This window comes from Motacilla alba, chromosome 7, assembly GCF_015832195.1.
Source record: "Motacilla alba alba isolate MOTALB_02 chromosome 7, Motacilla_alba_V1.0_pri, whole genome shotgun sequence".
NCBI classification, from domain to species: domain Eukaryota; kingdom Metazoa; phylum Chordata; class Aves; order Passeriformes; family Motacillidae; genus Motacilla; species Motacilla alba.
This window is the reverse complement of record NC_052022.1, coordinates 30,566,040-30,587,106: the sequence shown is the minus strand read 5'-3', so window position 1 is coordinate 30,587,106 and position 21,067 is coordinate 30,566,040. Positions and strand designations below refer to the sequence as shown.

General features: G+C 38.3%; 1 protein-coding gene across 2 annotated transcripts in view; it reads right to left on the bottom strand.

Moving 5' to 3' along the window:
* HIBCH (3-hydroxyisobutyryl-CoA hydrolase) overlaps window positions 1–19,520 on the bottom strand; it is a 38,683-nt gene extending 19,163 nt beyond the window's left edge. Inside the window, exons 1-7 of one of the 2 annotated variants that reach the window (XM_038142632.1) lie at window positions 19,307–19,520; window positions 18,195–18,237; window positions 17,233–17,373; window positions 16,159–16,243; window positions 15,201–15,281; window positions 13,168–13,220; window positions 565–643 (exon numbers count right to left, since the gene is read on the bottom strand). In XM_038142632.1, coding sequence (XP_037998560.1) covers window positions 565–643; window positions 13,168–13,220; window positions 15,201–15,281; window positions 16,159–16,243; window positions 17,233–17,373; window positions 18,195–18,237; window positions 19,307–19,422 — 598 coding nt within the window. In that variant the 5' untranslated portion in view covers window positions 19,423–19,520. The other variant, XM_038142631.1, reaches the window with a different exon arrangement.
* Window positions 19,521–21,067: the final 1,547 nt, after the last annotated feature.

Below are 21,067 nucleotides of genomic sequence, written 5' to 3'. Positions count from 1 at the left end.
AATTTTGTCCGAATTGACAAAGAAATTGTAGGATCAAACATTAGAAAGTACAAGGTACATATTGCTGTTTAAAACAAGAAAAGGGTGACTCTGAAGACACTGTGATCTTGCCTAGGCACAATCTGTGCACAGTTGTAATTATTAATGTACATTAATAATCTACAAGAATTCCAAAACCTGTCTCTATAACATTGCAGAGCAGCTTGTGGTACACCCAGTTTGACTCATACTGAGTTCCCAAGGTCAGGCTGCTGTACCTCCACTGGGAGCTTCAGACTTTATCTGCCCCCATCTGCAGCAAGACTTAGTTCTTTCTAAACAAAGTTTTATCCTGACAGCCTTTGTGTCAGTCTACACCGTTAAGAGGCTCAATGATCAACTCCCAGAACACCAATAAGTTTCTGATCATTTAACAGAAAATACTTTCCACATATGGTTGTCTCCAATTCCCTTTTAAAATTCTTTCCCTACCACCAAAGCATTTCAGTCCAAGACGTTTCACCCTGATTACACAAGCAGTGAAACCCTAAACACGTTAACATTTGATAATTTCTTAAAACATACCTATTGCTGTTTCTGGCATGGCAAAAACAGTCTTTTCTGTAGCAACTCGAAAATGTCCATGGACTGAGACACCAACTCCCTGTGCAGGCAAAGGACACAGTTATAAAATTACTGGTAAAAATAATCATAACCACAATTATGGTAACGATTAATCACAAAAATAACCATAAAATTAATAATTCTATGTAACATACCTCTTGCTTTGCTTTACAACTTAAATAATACTAGATTTACCATGTGCAGCTCAACAAAATATTAAAGGGCCTTTTATGGTTCAAACACTAATAAAGCATGATATTATCTTCCTCATTTGGCTGAAATAGCTTTTTCTATGCTTTGAAAGATGGCTGAGTCATACAGAGAATAACTTCAAAAAGCCATGAGTGACTCTGTTATCTCCACTGGACTACTAAGGGAGTTGACATCCTTTTGCTAATGTTATTCCATCTATAAATTTTGCACCTACTTCAAATAACCACAAAAAAAAAACCCAATACTTTTGAAAAATACATAAATTTCAGAAATTTGTCATCCTAATACTTTCAAAAGAATTAATAATTAACTGTTCTTCTAATGTGATAATTACCTACATTATAAACACAGAAGTATTTCAAGCAGAAAAAGCCTTCAGCATTATTGATTAAAATTCAGAATACATGGTTAGAAACTAATTTCTTATCCTGGGCAGTTTTGTTCACCAAGTCAGGAACAGTATTCACATTTTTAAGTACCTACCACAATTCTCTAGCAGCCTGTAATGATGAAACCCTTCCCTCAAAAGCAGAAGAATTTCTGGTGTTGTCTATGCCATATTTTTGGATTTAGGTAGTAAGCAGCAAGTCCCAATTAAAAAAAAAAATCACTTTACACAAAATAAATTTAATTTAGATAAATCTTCAAGAAGCAAACTGACAAATAAAACAAAAATATTCGATGTAATCCAAGAATACTTAGATTACAGGGCATAACCACAACATCCATAATGAGATCTCATTTCTCAAAGGTTACCTACTTGTCAATAGAAATGTGTGTTTGATCCTATCTGGAGACGAGACCCTCTGCTGAGTAATTCACAAGTAGTTATTTCACACAAATATTCTCTCTTTCATCCTTTCCACCATTTCAGTTTACCTCCCTTCCTCACTGTAATTTTCCCTTTACTCAGACCTTCCAGCCATCCATGTTTGATGTTAAAACTAAGATCTCTTAAAAATCATTGGCCAAAAGAAGCCAGTGTCTGATGAGGATACAACAGATTTTATAGAACATTTTAAATTGTTCAAATACTAGAAAAAGGGTACTTTACCTGACTAAGGCTATTAGTCTGCACAAACAGGTTGACAGTATTTCATACTTCCCATCAAAAACACTGGGATTTAATTGGGTGATACTCCCTTGGACAAGCAGTATGTATTGGACAGGTTTTCAAGGTGAGAGTAGAACTTATTTTTCTTTAGTTTATCTACAGAGATCTTTCATTGGTTTTTATGTCAAAAATGTTTTAAAGTTATCTCAATTTAATATAAATTATATTTCCTCTCACCCCTCCCTGGCCCGAGAAGAAATTAATTTATTCCATTAGGTTGATACACAACTAAATCTGAAAATATTTTCAAGTTTCCTCTGTGTAATGACTATCTGCCACTCTCAGGTTTTGATATAGATGTATGAAGTTTTTAAGATTCCAGTTTAATTTCCTGAGAAATGCACCCGTAGGGTGAGTGGTTATCAAACTCAATTTTATATTCAGGAACTAAGCCAAATGTATTCACATGAAGCACTGCTGTTCCAAGGAGGCAAATGGGATTTGAGCAAACATCTGAATCTTATTTGCACAGGGGTAAAACCTTATGTCTCACCCCTTATCTGTCCTTTCTCTGAGCACTGGTCAGATCTCAGCAGCAGCAAGAGCAATGGGCCTGTGTTTAGCTGTCCTAAAAATGCAATGCTGTGTGTAAAGCTGCCTTCACTCCTAAAACAGCTCCAGAACTCCAAAATGAAATGGAAATGTGACTTCATCGCTTCCAACTCCTTTAATGTCATAATAGCATATTTTCACTGCATTAAGTAAAGCCTGCTGTTATTTTTATGCCTTTTCAGCAATAACTATGACTTTTTTCTAAAGATAATGAAATAACAATCATGCCCATTTTGGTCTTTCTAATGCTTAAATTAGTATTTTCTAATCCCATATCTAAAAATACAAATACCATCTATCTCAAAGCGTTTTTTTCTGGCTTGTTTTCTTGGCAATGAGAATTTTGTTTAAGGATTCAAATTTTTGGCTTGAGTATTAAGTACCAAAGATTCGAGTGTGAATTCCATGAAGGGACCTTCTCTTCCAAGCTTATTCTTTTTTTAGAGTGATAAAAATAAATGGCGGGTTCTAATAATAGAAAGCTGAAAGATGTAATTCTCTTTAGAAAGAAGTAATTAAATCAGATTTCACTTTCTCAAGTGCTTTAGCCATAATTGGATTTGTTTCTAGATAGCCTTCAAGTTTTGTACAGCCTTATTTCAGATGTATATTTAAGAGAACTAAAACTATATTTTCTTTTTATTCATTATAAAGAAATAGGTGTAAATATGTTCTTGCTTCTTTGAAGATCATTTCTAAATAATCCAGTACCGAGATAAAAATTTGAAAGAAAAATTAGTTACTGGCGCAAATCCCAGTAACTTCTTTACTGGTGTTGATGTGCTTTTTTCGTTTATTTGTGACTTCCCAAGTGGTTAACGTACCACTGCATGTTAAACCTTCTAGATCTAACACAGATACTCATTAGTTAAATACATCCTGTGTAAAGAACAAACCAGTCACAAGCTTAAATGCATTCCTCCTCCATTTCTGGATTTTCTAATTTTATTTTGTTTTCATTTAGCTGAACTCTTACATAGCTAGAGTTCCCCTTAGGAGGCCCTTCACACCATCAAAAAATCTTTTGTGTTCGCTTCACCAGGTACTTCCAGCATTTACACATACAAGTCTTAACACTATAATATCTCTATTAAAATACACTTTATTCTGCATTGTCAGAGTTCTGCTTTTCATGATCTTATATACTAAAGCTGATGTCTTCCTTCAGACTTCTCCAGGGTAATACACTCCCATGGTCAATCAGGCTATTACTGCTGGAAACTTCTTTTCCCACTGACAGCTGAATTTTATAAAGGGTACTTACAGAATGAGACTAGAACTTAAGGAGAATAAAGAAATTAACAAGCAACCAATTTAAACTACTGGACTGGTTTTGGCTGAGATAGAGTTGGTTTTCTTCACAGTAGATCTTCATAGCATGGGGCTGTGTTAGTCTCAGCATACCTCAGGGAGGCACATCATTATACAGCGGTTCAGTCTGAATTCACCAACAAGCTTACAGAAAACAATGTAGAGTATCTGAATTTTATTTCCCATACAAGACTGCCCACTCAGTGCTGTATTTCAAAAGTCATTATGTGACTGTGTATAGAAACTTCATCACTGATTTCCATTTTTTTCTCATGTTGGATACAGAACCTTATTACAAGTATTTTTCTAATGAAAAACAATGTGACCAGCAGATGCAGAAATGAAATACAACTACTGTGACTCTTTTGTGTCCTGAATGCTGTATTACCTTAAATTGAGAATGACCCACATTTAGTAAATCAGAGAACTTAGAGAAGTTATTCAGAAATTGAGGGCCAGCATAACAGAGAACTATACAGAGGGAAATAAATATTCCCTTCCTGCTCACACATAGAAAAGCAGACCTGTGTCACAGCAAAACCATGCATCACACTTGGCTATTTACTAAATAATCTACTCACACTGTAAAGGAATCACTGCCTAGGAATGCTTAGGCAACACAATAAAAGAAACATAAAATAGAAAAGGTCTTCAGGGATGTTGCTTGCATTACCTTCACCAGGCTGGTAAATAATTTTTAGCTGTTTGAGTAAGCAGTGTTATGAAAATACCAATACTGACTGCAGTGAATGTCCTTTTGTAACAGCTCCCATCAAGAGACTACATTTCCTACATTTTTAACTGCATGAGAATAGCTTCTGGTAGAGCTAGAACCAAAAAGAAATGTAGCAATCAACTGAGCATAACTGAGCATAACACAACAAAGGGCAAATATGTCTGCATACAAATGTGCAAAAATAGCCAAGGTGCAGCAAAAATGTTTTTAAAGGCAAAGCAAGTGAGTGGAATTGATTCAGGAAGCAGCAGGAGCTTATAGCTACGGTGATCAAAAATCATGGATGTAAGAGCATTACCCCCTGCACCCAGACACAATGAATCTTAAACTGAATCAAAATTAATCTTTGTTTATCATTAATGCTATGGTCCACTCCAAAGAGTATAATCCATTTTCATCTGTAGATACTAACAGACAAGATGACACAGTGAGGCAGAGCAATGCAGTGTGACAGATCAATCTGGACACAGAGTATCACCTTCTTTGGCTGCTGACATATAAATCAACTCTATACTAGTGTTTTAAAAATATCATTAAAAACAGAGGGTATTTTGAACGTTTCGATAATTTAGTGTGCTATTTTAAAACATAAACTATTGATGTTATATAATTTAAATATAAAATATTTATTTGCATATACTGGTTATGTATTAGAGAGTCCCAGTCCAAATTGCTACAGACACATAGAAGCACAACAAGCTGACTGGAGACAGATCATCTCTGGTAATATCTGATGTCTCAGACTTGTTCTTCTGACCCCTAAGTGTTTAAACAAATTGACCCAACTACATGGATAGTAATCATTTAGGTCAGGTTCTTCTTGCAAGGAAACTCGGGGAAAAGACACACAGGCCATTCTATGCACCCATGCTGCTACGTGAGTGTCATTTATCAACCAGATTGAGATTGACTTTTTAAAAGCCCTAGTTTTCAGTCAGCACAAACAATTTTTCCTAGGGTAGCTATCATAATCTGCACAATTTTTTATGGACACGAGACCTGTGCTGCAACAGAGAGAAAAAAGATGTAAGAAGACCTGGATCTGAAAAGCCTATTGTTCTGAATTAGAAGAAGTGCAACTTTTTCTAGTTTTACATTTTGAAAGCATTCTTTTCATCCCAATTTTGTTTCTTTATACATAACTGGCCGTGTGTATTCAGAAAAAAAGACAGCAAATGCAGCTTTTTTATTGTTTCTAAAATTCTGGAAGAATTGCACCTCTGTATCACCTAAAAATGTAGCTACTGCAAGAAATTCCTGTGTCCAGCTCATCATGTCTTGATGTCTGCATGGAGGACAGACACGTGGGAGGGAACCTGTTCCAGCACCTTGCATCAGCGCATAACTGAGCTTTTGGGTTTTATCTTGAAATTGAAGAAACACTTCTTGTTCTTAAAGACAGGTATATGCATCAGAACTTTATTTAAACAGTGGCACAGTTATTTGGGATAACAGGAGTGAATCCAGAGGATTTTTCTAATGATGTTCTATTTAGCTGAAAAAAGTGCTTGGAAAGTGTAAGACTGATTGAAAGTCTTACAACTCAAGGAGAAAATGAGCACTCAAATTCCTCAGGAATTGAGGAAAATGAGCAGATATATGAAAGGATGGAGAAGCAGGCAAAGATAATTCCCTTTAGACATTTACTCCTTGATCTATAATAAAGGGAAGGGGAGGGAAATAATGAGATAACTCTCAATATGAGGCTAGGTAGGTACACAAAGGCCTAGAATTAGAGAAAAATAGAGAGACTTTTAGCATGCAAGAGTCTGGCACTAAATGGAAAGAACAAATCTGTGCAGAAGCCAGCAAAAATCTCAGTCATTGTAGAAAGGAGAGGGAGAGAAAAGGAATTTTAGTTACTGTACCAATACTAAGCTATAATTTAAAATACTTGTATTCAAGACAGTGCTTTATGATTCCCTTTGGGGAATAACATCATGTGCAAATGACTGAGCATTCAGTAGTTCTTTTTGTCAATGACAAGAGCTGCTGACATTCTAGTCCGATTAGCCCCAAAATGAAGAGCACCATTTATCCCTGGGATCACACACCAGAGCCAAGCAGGCAGAGCAGCGTGGCCAGATGGCAAAGAGACTGGAACAGCAGCAAGGAGTGAACCCTTTCTTAGGATTGCCTCAGCATTGTTTTCAACACCCCATATTGCAGGAGGTAAGCAGTGCACAAGTCAATCTCAAAACTATTTGTTTGTACTTGCAAAATCTGTGTTGTATTTCACACTAAAAGCTCCCTTCAGCTTTGAAGCACTGGTGACAAAACAGGCCACAAGCTTCTCTGTGGTACACAGGCGAGGGGGGAGGAGGACAGGCAGAGAGAGGACTGGAAAGCAGCTTATCTAGGTTTAGGATGACAATTACTTTTACTCCAGGGCAGATTTTAGAGTGTAAATCGAAACAAAACCAAAGATGTTCCAGAGCATGATGGCTGACAAGAGGCATGACATACTTACAAAAAAGGAAGAAAAAGAATAAGAATTGGGAGAAGTCCCAAGAAGTACTGACATTTCTAGGTTCCAGTTTCCTAGCTTTACAAAGGCCTAAAGGGGTAGTTATGTCCATTACAGTAGAAAAGTACTATGTAAAATCATAGTATTTTGTGAGCTTTCATATGCTGCAGCTAGTCAGCCCAAGCCCCATATATATACACATGTATGTGTATATATATATATATATATATATATATATATATATATAAAATCTATTAAGCAGTTTTTCCATGATGTTCAATAAAATTTGCACCCCAAATTAAACCATCAATGAATAGCTTTGATAGCTTTGTTCTGTGGGCAGTATCCACTTGTAAATGCACATTCCTGTAATTAAAAATTGCATCACACGTGGGCAAAAAAAGTGAGATTTTATAGATATGTTTAATCCTAATGTTTCCTAGTTTTTGAATGTTAGTCTCAAATGCTGCTATCTACACTTCTGAGTAGAAGTTACACGCACACAACTTATATGACTAGATTTATGTTGATAGTGTAAGGAACATTCCTGAAGAGTTACAGCTGTGCAATCTGGATAAAAATGGGGCAGGATAAAGACAGTTATTGGTCAACTCAGCTCCTTTGTGTTCTAAAATCTATTGACTAAAATGGTAACATACAAGCTGCTTATGACATCACTACCAATTTACTTGAGAACAAATATTAATTTAATAAGGATTGTTGACCAAATCCTGCTAAAGTGTAAATGTAGATGTTTGTAACTATTGGTAGATGTGCTGTCAGGTCCTGAGATCTGATTTACAAGGAAAGGCAGATTCCTCTAGCAATGTCAGCATCTGGAATGTTTTGCTAAAAATGAAATGGCAGTAATGTGAAAAAGAGCTAAAGTTAAATATTGGGTACTGAGTTTACTCTTCTACTGCAACACGGATGCAGTAATTCTGATTCCGTGTTCCAGAAGAGAAGATGCACAGGAAGATGAACAATAGAACTAATATTTCCAAACCATGGAATAGGTTCAGGAATTTGGCTGCAGGTATTTGTCTGGAACACCTGCATTAGCCCTTGATTAAAATGGCATCACTCATTAAGCAGCATTCTGAGAAAGCTTCATATTTCAAACTGCAATGTTTGTGATGTCTCCCCATGCACGGCATTGCTTCCTTTCACAAGCAAGCCAGGGAAGCACAGCCTAGATGTAATCACTGGGAAATGGAGAGCACCATCCTCTGAAACAATATTAAGAGTTAGCAACAGTTTGCAATAAAACTGAGAGGGTACCCCAGCTGAGGTCATGCAGAGCCAATCATCAATGAAACTTCATTTGACATCTTCATCATCTGCTTGGATGATGAAGTAACAAGGATTTCTGTAATTCACAGTTTACTTTTGGGGAAGGCAAACACTCTGAAGGGCAAGATTCAAAACCATCTCGCTTTGGAGGAACTAACAAAATGAAAATAACTGCACTTAGGAAGGTGTAATTCAAATACAGAGATGGTAAGTGTGCTTCCCATGGAATAAATGCCTAGATGCTTTTCAGGGGTTTACAGCAACCATGTAATTAGTACAAATAAGGCAGTGCTGTTGTGAAAAGAACTCCCAAAGGTATCACACTAACAGCAGAGTCTGCAGCAGCAGGCAGCCAAAGGCTGAGGGGGGAACACTCAGCCTAGGTTCACTACACCTGGGCAGCCTCATCAGCCCAGGGCCACCTCATAAGGCACCCAGGTTTCTTGGAATTCAGAGAAAAGGATTATTTTCTTTTCCTTCGTACTCTTTGAAGAAAAGGGTGACTCTGCAAAACTGACTCTTTGACAAATGAGTTCAGTTCAAGGAAGAAGATTTTAAATTGGTAAAAGGTAAGCAATAAAGAAATGTACTGTGATGGAAGTTTATGTTAGGCAAGGACGAAAGAGGTGACAGTAACAGTTTTGGGAATAAGTAGAAGTGGTGTCCTCCTAGGACTGGATGCTTTCAAAACTGCTATTTACATATATTATTTGTGACAGAATATCTCTGTAATATAGGGAGGATAATTATTCTGCTCTACTTGGTGCTGATGAATCCTCCAGCTAAAATATTGTCTGGTTCTCTGGCAATAAACTGTAAAGCACACAAATGGGAGAGATTCCAGAGGATTGCAAGAAGACTAACAGACTTAATCTATAAGAAAGGCTGAATAGCTATCCTTATACCAATTAAAGAGAGAGGACTAGGAGCAAGGAGTCCAAGTATCTCAAAATGTCCACAGGGAGCTGTGATTAAGACTGGAATATGTTGATTACATGTACTGAAGACTTACATTAGACACCAGGGAAACCAAGCTTGAAGGAATAACTAAGCATTCAGGTGGCATCTAGAAAAACCAGCATTCCTGCTGTTGGAGAGTTCTGAGTGCATCAAGTGAAAATCAGCTAGGCAGTCATATAGCTGTACTTAACCCTAATGCAAGTGCAAAAGAATAATCCTGATGCTCCTCCCAGCTCTAAACATCTGTGTAGTCTAAAGCTTAACTTATTTCATATTACACAAGAGAGTAACACTCAAATAGTTCTTAAGAAAATCCTACTGTCCAATAGTCACCCTAAGGAAACTCAAAGTAAATAACTTAGATGTAGACTCTCAGTGTAAGTAAAAGACCTTGCCTAAAAACCCATACTGCCAGGTGTGGCGACAAAACTAAAGGAAAGCCACTCAGGAACCCAAAGACCCAGTCACAGGTTGATATCTTCTTCTCCCAGTCTGTACTCCTGAGGTCTTCCTCTGAGGAAAGATTAGAGGAGTCAGTCCTGTGTACTGCTATTGCTCTCACAAACTGGGCCCCACAATTTGAGGGAGTCAGAAATGGAAATCTGGTCGGATTTGAAACTACATTAAAGAAAAACCTTCCCATTAATCCTCCTAAATGTGAAGATTGGAAAATAAGATGCTGGAATAATTCAAAGCACAGTGCTTTGCAAAGGATTTAAGATAGTTAGCAATTCTACCAAACTTATTTCTGCATTCTGAAAATGTTGTTTAAATGTAAGTTAAAGTTAAAACCTACTTCCCGCACATGGAGATGTTGTCTCATCCTAAAACAAAAAGGCTACATTTTCAAAGCAAGGCTAAAACAAACTTAGCAAATATGTTGCATAGGAGACCCGACTAAAGGATTAAATCCTGTAGAAAATTGTCCAAGGCCAAGAATCCTGATGTTTGAGCAACACTCTTTACTCATCAGTAAAAAAAATAAGCATTAGACAATAGGCCTGAAAGAGCAACAAGTCCCTTTTCACAAAGCACAACATTCAACTGTGAAATCTGAGGCCTTTCTGAACAGCAAGCCCACTTATTGTCAAAAAGTATGAGATGTACAGAGAGGTGAGTGTGACCACTGATGGTTACTTAGCACTGTGGTTCTGAAATACAGCCTGGCTCAGGAAGTTTCTAAATCCTGCATGCTCTAGAATATGATACTACAAAAAAGGGCACTTCATTCATGCTGCTACAGATTCTTCTATCAACTAAAAGTAATGGCCTTTCCTCCTGAAAATGTACTTCTCATTTTGTAAAGCTACTTAGGGTTTTTTTGCAGATTTTTAACTGTATTAAGTTATTCCAGTGACCTTGACCATTTTCACCAACTTCCAAAGTCTATGCCCAGTTTGTTTTTTTTTCCCCTCTGTCAAATAGTCTCCTTGAATTCCGAGCCAAATCATTGATTGAAGAGCCACCACTCAGACTGTCTAGTGTGCTTTATTTGGCTCTGAAACAGGTCTCAAAAACAATTTTATGAATCTTTTTGTCTGTTAGAGAGAGTATCTGACGCAGTAACTTACTTTGCGCCAAAGCCTTTTTTAATACTATAGCTTTGACCTGATCTTATAAATCACCTATATTCATCTCCAAAGAACTTAAGACAAGACTGTGACTTTTCTAAAACCAGAAGACCAAACTTAGGATGGCATTTGCAGACAATAATATTTTTTAAAGCCTCAAACTTCTGAATTTCTTGTCAACTGTTCGGGTACTTAATTTCAAGGAAAAGAAAATTTACAGCCAGAAATTAGCTAAATCTGAACTAGTTTTTAGCAATGTGAGAGTGTGTGCCCAGTGTCCCTTCCAACAGAGCACATCCTTTAGCAGTAAATGTGGTACTTATAACTCATTTCACTATTTTTTAGTAAACTGCAGTCACCTTTGCTTCTAACAGATTTGTCTTACAAATTTCAACTTACTGCTCCAAATAATTACAAAAAGATTAAAAGATATATTTATACTGAATATCAATTTTTGATGAACTGCAGGAGAGCAGACAAGGTGCTGAGAACAAGCTCCACAGCCCCATCTGTTGGTTAATGAAGCTCCCAAAACCATCTACCAGCCCCTAGCCAATAATGAAGTAGAACCAGTTCATTTTTTGGATAAAACTCTAGGTTTTACTATCACAGATCTGTGGCATCTGTGCACCAGTAGCAATTTTTCCTATCCAAGCACATAGTATCTGAGTATTTCTAACACACTTCTGTGATTTTTTTTACTTATTTCCCCTAAATGAGGCTGCATACTTTCTGAGTCAAAATCTAATCCCCTACCCTCAAGTAAAGATGCTACTTCTAGGATATGATACACAAGCTAAGTTGTCATTCAAACCCTAATGGCAGTTAAACTGTGTCACAGTCCCACTGAAATTTGGCTATCCAGGCACTAAAATTTGATTACCCAAAATAAAGTTTCAGGCTAATTGCTGTCTTTTAAAAGCTCTTTAGAGGGAAGTGAATTCATATAGAATCTTAGTAATACAGGATCATCTGACTCCATTATGTTCTTTTCAATCCAAAAATACACTTTCCTTTCAATGGACAAAAGTCTGTTCCTGCTCAGGCCACAGTCATAACAAGCCATCTGCAGGACCTTTTAAAAGATATTGGCTGCCGGGCAGTTTTGCTCATTCATAGCTTTCCATCCTATTATTCAAGAGTCTATAAAATAAATGGACTCCCTATCTCTTCTCTACAAACCTTCAGGACTCCTATGGTCAATAAAGCACTTTCTCTGCAAGAAGAGCTACAGAACGAGTGGCCTTTATGCTGGAAACAATGTAAGTACGCTAGGCTGGGGGGAACGGCTCTCCAGCTGAGATCTTTGGGGCTTGGTAGCAAAGAAGCAAAGGGCGAGAGAGCTGCTGTGTGTTTCCATCAAAAGCTGAGAGGACTAAAACAGACAATGAAATGCGTAAGGAAAGATGAAAAGGAAAGAGTCATGAAAGGTCATGGATCATTTAGTGTTCCACTTCTCATGTCTATCTTTGAGAAACTTTACTTAAATAGGCTCTACTCCCGTATCGTAGGGACATGCCAGAAAACAATACAAATCTAAGCAGTGACATGGCAGACAGGCTTCATGGTTAAACTCAGTGTTAAAAATAACTGAAGATTATTTTAATCCACTCTCTGATGTGGTGCAAATATATCCTACAGATGTGAAACTCACTAAAACATAATTCTAGCATGTAAAAAAAGCATGGCATTGCCCTGTTAACTATCTACTTATGGTGTTCATAGACAGCAATTGCTGAAAAATTATTAACACTGAGTATAACTAGCAATATGATGGAGTCTCCTCTATGTTGCTTTAGTAATAAGGTGCAGCCCTGGGTGACTAGTGTGTGGAATCAGTATCCCACAAATGATGTTTTAAAAGTACTACGGAGGTGAGGAAGTAGATGCATTTCCATATTGTTTGTTGGAAAAATATGGAACTCATGAATGTCTGTTGAGGTGTAGCTTAGAATTTTCCCCATTTTTCAAAAGAGCTGCTCTTTAAATGTATTTTTATATAATTCTGTTTTTAATACACTTAGAATGGAGAACTATTCACAGATTTTGTATGATATATAAACTCCCCCTCGGTATTCTGAGAGCCTTTGAGAGGGCTATTTCCAGCAGTGAGCGGATTCTGTTCCGTTCCTGGAGAAAGCACTTGCACTAGCTATCCAGGAACAGCAGAGGCCCTACAAGGGCAGCAGTGCAGCCAGACAAGCAAGAGATAAAGGTTCACATTATGATGTTTGTTCTTCAATGGACAGGGTGGAAATGCCTTGTGTGCACTTCATTCAACTCACAGACACAACATGAGATGACTTTAAAACAATCTATCAGGTATCAGGTAAGGTCCTTAACTCACCCCTCCCATTGTAATGCCATCAATAAGCGCCACGTACGGCTTCTTGCAGGTGCCTGTAAAAAACATCAAGGAAAACAATCATCCCTCTTTTTCAAGAGCGGACCTGTGACTAGCTGCCACATGACAGGTTTCCCTACATCTTATTTCAGCAAGACCAGCAGAAAATAAATGGGAATTTAAGCAGTAATCATATTATCATCTTACAATAAAGGTACCTCATGTAATGAAAAGAAACACCAGTTTCTGACTGACTGGATTGTGAGTGTTGTAAGAGAACATTATACAACTATCAATCATTGTTTGTTTGTTATGTGAGTACCTGACAGTTTAGCCAGTGTAAATAGCTTTGTCTGATGTTGGGACACAGCAGATGCCCTTTCACCCCCTCTCACAGTCTGGATTAAGGGCACAGGGTGTGTTCCAGCCCTTCAGTGCTTTATTACAAAGCCAGAAGTATGGATGGGCTCCAGCCACAATGTGACTATAAATTCTGCAATGCTGGCATGTTCTGTCATGGCAGCTCTTGCATACAGCCCTCAACGTGGTGCAGGCAGGTTCAGATGGCAATGTCCTGAATTACACACTTCATCTGCTGGGCCCTTCAGAAGGCATAAAACTAAAGCCCCAATGCTTTCAAATACCATTCATGGAAAGACTCAGAACTTCACTGTGAATGAATCAGCTGCCTTGTATTCAGTGTTTTCAGGTGAGACTTACAGTCCAAAGAGGTTGCTGATACAGGTATCCCCTGCAACCATGTTTTGAGTTTTTCTGTAACAACTATATAGAGCCTTGTTTAAAAAAAAAAACTCTTTTAAAAGGCAGTTCAATCCCTCAAATCAGTAGTTAGAAAATGTTAAGAGAATAGTATTTTGAACTTTATTCTTACACGAACATACAAGCTAATGCATAGACTGTAGATGCTACTCCCTGAACCAAATTTCTGTAGCAGCAAGCCTTTCCCATTGCAATGCTGTGATGCAGCAGCTCCCCGCTGTATTTTTAAGTTGTAAAATGTAAGATAAAAATAAATATTTTTGGCAGAAATCTCAGGCTTAAAGGAATACAGTCATACTAAAGGTAGCAAAAATCTAGATTTTCTAATTATATGCATTAGAGACACTGAACAGCTAATAATTTTAAAAATTTAAAAATAAGAAAACAGACTTTTAAATTATGTACCCTTGCAAGAGAATTGTCATCAAGTTCAACTGGCAAGGTAATACTATTTTTTCCCAACTATGTGAAACCTTAAACTATTTTTTTGCCTTGTATTGGTGAAAGAAAGAAAGGCACATGACAAGCATGCTCAGTCCTGAAACTGTCAAACAAAGTATAAGCAACTTTTCAGGAATTACTCTAATAGCTGCGCTCTTCCATCAAGCCAAGCAACAGTACCTCTCCTCCTGTAGTGACTAATACAGGACACTACATTTTAAAATTCAATTAAAATATGTTTGGAGTAGTTTCTTCTCATCAAAACCTTCAACTCTTGACTTTTACCTTAAAGAATTTATATCCTTTTTTAATATGCTTCACTTCAGCAAACTTCACCCAGTGTCTTTGCAATAAACTAAGGCAGCTCACTCCTGAGTTATGCAGCCCTACTCTTTCATGCAGTCTATTCAAATGGAAAGCCTTGATATAATTTAATCTTTTGCTTTCTGACTGAATATTAATGATTTTCCACACATCTATTTTTACCTCAGGTCTTCTTTGAAGCAGATCAATGATACTTAGGGCAGAACTGCAGTGTCTGCAGCTAAAACTAATTCTTCCACAGAGGAAATAGAACTAACAAGAACAATGGGATGGGATAAAGTGGCTGTCACAGTAACTCAAACAAAAGAAACACATTCTGCATGCAAGGTGTAAAAATGGGATATGTTATATTACTGGTATTGAACTTGGTAAAAAAAATCACTACTTCTCTGATGTTACCACAGTCTTTAATAGATTATCAAAGAGATAAATTTACATTTGAAGCCAGTGTTATGAAAACTGTACTGTTTCAGAAATTGCTATTAACATACCAATGGCATTGTTCAGCCTGTATTCTCCTATGAAGAAATCTTGTATCAGTTTATCTCCAACTTTTCCCGCTTCTGTGATGGCTTAAGAGAAATAAAAATTCCAAAGATAACTGTAAGTTTAATAGAAAATACAAGTAAAAGAAAATAATGCCTCATAAGTTGGGTCTTTTCCTACAGCAAATTGAGACCTACTTAATCCTGCTTTATTATATTTGAGAAAATTTGCTCAAATTTAAATGCAAACATAAGTCTCAAATTTGATTTAACTGTATTTTGCTGGACACTTTGTCACATACTTGTGAGAGTATGGTCCATTTTCCAACCCCTCCTAAAACTCATTTGTGATATTTTTCATACCAACATCACTTAAAACTGACTATACTGAAGACTCTAAATAATGAGAAGCCAATTAGAGCATAACATTAAAATACATTGTTATTACAATAACCTGAGCTGCTTGCTTACCTACAGTTTACAACAATTTTGCTAATTTTGACACTCTGGAGATTTCCTGCAGTTCATCGCTAAAAAATAATCACAGATATATTGATCACCCTTGACAGATCTGTATCTAGCCATCTAAAACAATAGACACAAATTATCCAATACTATCAGAGCTACTTGTTAGGGCCCTTCAAATTTCTTGGAAAGAGGCTGTCAGTAATGAAAATCTGGGAAGAGAAATGTAGGGACAAGAACCCTCACCTCCTGGAATGACTGGCTGCTATAATCAGTTATTCATAAAAATGTAAATTTTACTCTTTTATACACTGTCCTGACAGTTGTCTCCTGACAAATACTTGAATAGCATCTGCACATCAAGGTGTCCTAAGAGTCAACAAAACTGACCTCTTACTTTTGTGTAGCAAGATTTTGCTTACCCAAGTCACAGTAAACAAAGGAAATCAACACCAAGTATGGGAAAGACATCAAACATTTAAGTGAGGATAGTCCTTACCTCGGATATCACCCCCAGCACAAAAAGCTTTTCCTCCAGTTCCCTTTATAATTATTAGAAAAGTTTCAGGATCTTGCTCCCATGTCTAAAAAAAGAAGTAAATATTTCCACATAAGACTAAAATCTGTGTAAATAATGCTTGCTCTGTTTAGTGTCTATAACTCTTACTTTACTTTTTCAAAAGCAAATCAAACCATACTTTAAAATAAATTGTCATAAACTGAAGTTTGAAATCTAAATGTCTTTCTGCCACTTCTGCATCCTATTCAACCATGAGAGCAGAGATCAGCAGAGCTGCCTTTCCTATTGCAGAAAAACAACTGTGCACAGCTCTCAGCCTCTGAAGAAAGGCAGCACCCCACAAAACTGACAGAAATCAAAAACTATGCCATCTTTTTCAGGCTGTGCTTCAAAAATGTCTAATAAACACCAAAAGGCATCAGACAATTATCCAACAAATATTGGTATCTAATGAATTTGACTCTGTGTGTATGATAAATAGCATCATTAAATTAAAAGAGACTATTTTTGTGCTTAAAATCTCATGGTACTTCACTGGCTTGTAGAAACAGTGCCTGCAAATCCATGAGTTCTCATTTAAGCAATGACACTGACCCCCTGCCTCCTAGTGGCTGGTATCTTATTTTCAGCCATGAAAATGGTACTGCACTCTTGATGGAGTGTAATACCACACAATGGTACTGCACTCCATCAAGAGGCAACACCACTGTATGGGTTGAAATTTGTGCCAACTGACCAGGCGGGTGCTGCCAAAAGGAACACACAAATGCTGAGCACTGCTTGCTCTTAATTCAGCCCTGGTATTAACATGGATATGCATTTACCTATGAAGATGCTAAATTTAACTCTGTCGGATAGCCTGTTCTTTGATGTGTCTCCCCTTTCTAACTTGCTTGACACTGTCTGGTTTTTCCCATGCTATAGATCTGAGCTCATTGTACTCACACAAACTTTCATCCTTTAAATCAGTACACTGAGAAGTGTCTAACTGCATTTTAAAACTGGTTTCAAACAACATATGTATAGTGGATGGGTAGAAGTGGAGCTACTAACCTTTATTTGAGGATAAATTTTCTGGATCATAGACAGATTTAGTGCATTGAGAGCCTTGGGTCTATTCAGAGTTATTACTCCTGCACCTCCTTTCTTTTCCAACAACACTTCTGCTGCCGAATCTGTCTGCTTAGACATTTTCTGTGCACGCAAAAACAAATAAATAAAGCAAATGTCATCAGTCAGGTAACTTGGGTAACATATTTACAAAAGGGTTTAGGGAAATATATTCTCAAAACACACTATTTAGGATGAGAAAACATGCATTCTGGAATTGTATGCTAAGTTTTTCCCTCTGTACTTCTATTTGCATTTCCTAAACAGTTCTTTGGAAACCACTTGGAGTCCTTCAGAGTAATACAACTCTGACAAGTTTTTGAACCACACATTGTTTTACAATAACATTTTGAGTTCAGTTAAATAGAATTTACAACAGAAACACACACACAAACACAAAAAAACAAATGAAACAAACGAAAAATTCCCCACCCTACTAATAAAACACAAACCCATGGTTCCTTAAAACTGACATTCTGAAAATGCAACAATTAGAACAATGACAGTTCCATGTATCCTTACTGGTAGTTTGACACTGCAAACCCAAATGTACGCCCTGCTTTGTCTTCAAGTAACTTTTAACAGTAGAAAGCAAATCCCCTCAACTATTTTCACACTCACATTGGGATGACACTTAAGGAATTTACAGAAGCTAATACAGAAACTATCTATAAATTAAAGAAATATCTATAAAGTAAAGCCAAAAAAAATCAAGCTTTAATTTACAGTATAGACAGCTGTAACCATGTGCTCAAAGATGTGGGCAATACTGTGCCTGAGCAATGAATGTCAGAGTTCAGAACCACTGTGTGCAGACACATTAGAAGTTGCATGTGCTGTGTGCCTCAGGGCAGTTAAAGAGTCCTGAAAGCTTCCAACTCAGTCAAACACGATGCTGTCCTTACCAAATGTTGCAATATTACTTGCAGTCTGTTGAATGCCCTCAGCCTGAAAAAAAAAATAAAAATAAAAATCAGCTAAAACTATTAACCAGCCACAGGATTCCCTGAATATCTGACTGCTGGGTTAAGCAAAGCAGTGGCAGAAAAACTTGGGAAGCAAAGCAGTGGCAGAATAACTTGGGAACACAACTCTTTTACATTCTCCTCGTAAGAATCAATTAAATTAGGGCAAATTTTGTTATTGAAACAGTTGGAAATTCTTTGCAGATACCAGTATCAGCTACTAATGTTTCTAAGTTAGGACAACCTGAAAATACCAGGACAGAGGGACTAGGGATATGATTGACCCTCTGTGTCTTCCAAAGATTTACAGCCTTTTTGCTGTATGTTGACATTTAAAAAATGTTGACATTAAAAAAAAAAGCCTCGTCAAAACCTTCGTCTATTTCCAAAAGCTTCCTTAACACAAACCTACCCTCGTGTGTACACATTTCACATACATTTACTCGGGGTTTGCGTAAGAGCTCTTGCTTCTCTGGGTGACAGGAGAGACCCACGCTGTCAAACTTTGTAACACGCCACTGGTGTTGAGCAGTGAGGCTGTAACTTATTAATTTTGAGGCTGTAATTTATTAATGGCCACTGAGGAAGGCTGTGCTGGCCACACAGCAGAGCCAGAGTGAGAAACTTCACCTTTCAGCCACTTCAGCGCACAAACCCAGCCAACTCCACGTTATGCGTTAGTGCCGCGGTACGCTACGCTGGCTTTTAATCGCATACTTCTTTTTGAAGGTGAAAGTTAGTGAAGGCCTAGCTGATCTAGGCCCAAACTATAACTCGCAGCAGCTGCGGGGCCGCGATCCCCGGCCGGCTGGGCCGGCGCTCCCCTCGCTCCCCGCCGCCGCCGCCGCAGCCCCTCAGGGCGGCCCCCGTTACCTGGGCAGCGCCTGCAGCGCCCGGCCCGCCATGGCGGCCCCGCTCCCTCCCCGGCTCCGCGGCGCGGCACAGCGCGGGGCGCATGCGCGGCGCTCTGAGGGGCAGCGGCGGCTCATGAGGGGCGGCCGCCCGCTCGCCGCCATGGGCAGCCTTTGCAGTAAGCAAGGCAGATGCCTTACCTGGGCAGGGAAAGGGTGCTGCTCCCCGTCCCGGATATGGCCTGGTGCTGTGAGGGCATTGGGAGATGCAGCTGCTTTGCCGGGGAAGCGAGCAATGCCGCGCGTAGCAGTAACATCAGCCGTGGGGCTGGCTGCTGAAGGTGGGGAAAGCTCGCATTGCCAAACTGCCCTCAGAGCTGAACGTCGTGCGCCGCAGCTGCATTCAGGCTGGTTTTTATTTCCAGCAGTAAGACTGGTTTCTTAATTCCTGCCCTCCCGGCTTGTCTTCACCCTATGCGCCTGAAACACCAGGCACACCTGTGCTGCCCTCGCAGCTGCTGACACACGGACAGTGGCTGAGGTGGGATTAAGGAGCCGCTCTAGTGAAACATCCCTCCAAGAACTGCTTATCCGTGTGGTAAATACGTGGAGAACATCTATTTATGTAAATGTAAATACATGGAGAACGTGTATTTACATTTGCATCTAGAACTAGCACGGTTACTGCCTCAGCAGTAGCTACAAGCGACGGTGAGCCCAAACACAGCCTGTGCGTTCAGCATAAATAGACTCAGAAACTGCAACTGTGAAAATTGCCTTTTAAAAAAATATTAAGGCACTTGAGAATTTTTCACGCTAGGAGTCAATAATACAAAATTCACTTTGATTTCAGTAACTCAGACCATTCCGTGACTGTTTTTTTCAGGCTGACACACAGCAATATGAGACTGCTGTTGAAAAGACGTGATGAACCATGGAGTAAATGACATTAGGTTGAACTGTAGCTTCATCATATCTTGGTGTAACAAGTTCTTAGCATCAGCTGCCTTGACTCACATTTGTATTTAAAAGAAAAAAAAAATTCTTAAAACATTTTAGCAAATTTATTTTGTGGAAGGAAAAAAAAAAAGTCCTAGCTCTCAGAAGCACTTCTAGAGAATCTCCAGAGGGCAACCTTGCTCTTTATTTCTAAAGTGATTCAACCCCTGCTTCTATCAGCGTCATCTGTGTTGGCATTTCCGTTGCAGTGACTCTCAGAGTATATTAAATCTGGTTGTAAAAATTTTAATCAAACTAAATAGGCACAAAAAAAAAATACAGAACGTTTCTCTATTAACGCAGTCTCAGTTTTCAGTCTTGTACAATGTGAACAAAAAATAACTGGGAACAGGACATGAGGTGCTCTTGCAGGCACTGGGGGACTGTCTACTGCAAACTAATTAATTGCAAGAATTCATTAGGTCCTGACTATTCAAACTTTCACCTACACGTTATATGATAATCAATGATGCAGCTTATTGGTGTCATTTTGTGTGCAGACAGCCCTATGTGCTGCATTGTATCAAGTGCCATGCAATTAAATCTAAACCAGGCTAAATGACACCAAATTATCACAGTTGGCAAACCTGAACCCTGACTTAGATAATTATTTTTTAAAAAATTTTTGAGGATAACTCTGCAGCTCTCATCCAGGCAGTACTAATTAGAGGGTTTGATAAGCAGGGAACATTTTTGTTTCTCATTTCCTGTGACTGAAAGTCTCTACATTTCACGGACAAATATGAAAAGAACTTTTCTGTGGGACAATCTCTTTGTTAGTGTTGTTGTGAAAGTGAAGAGATGAGTGTGCAGAAGCTGACCTTGGGTAAGAGCAGGTGGAGGCTGTTTGAAAGCCCTGGAAATCTCCTAATAAATTCCACCTGCACATGGGCAAGGCTGTGATCAAGACATGATTACACGGGATGTCTGTTTCTGGGGGTCCAAAATAGAAGTTGGTGATCT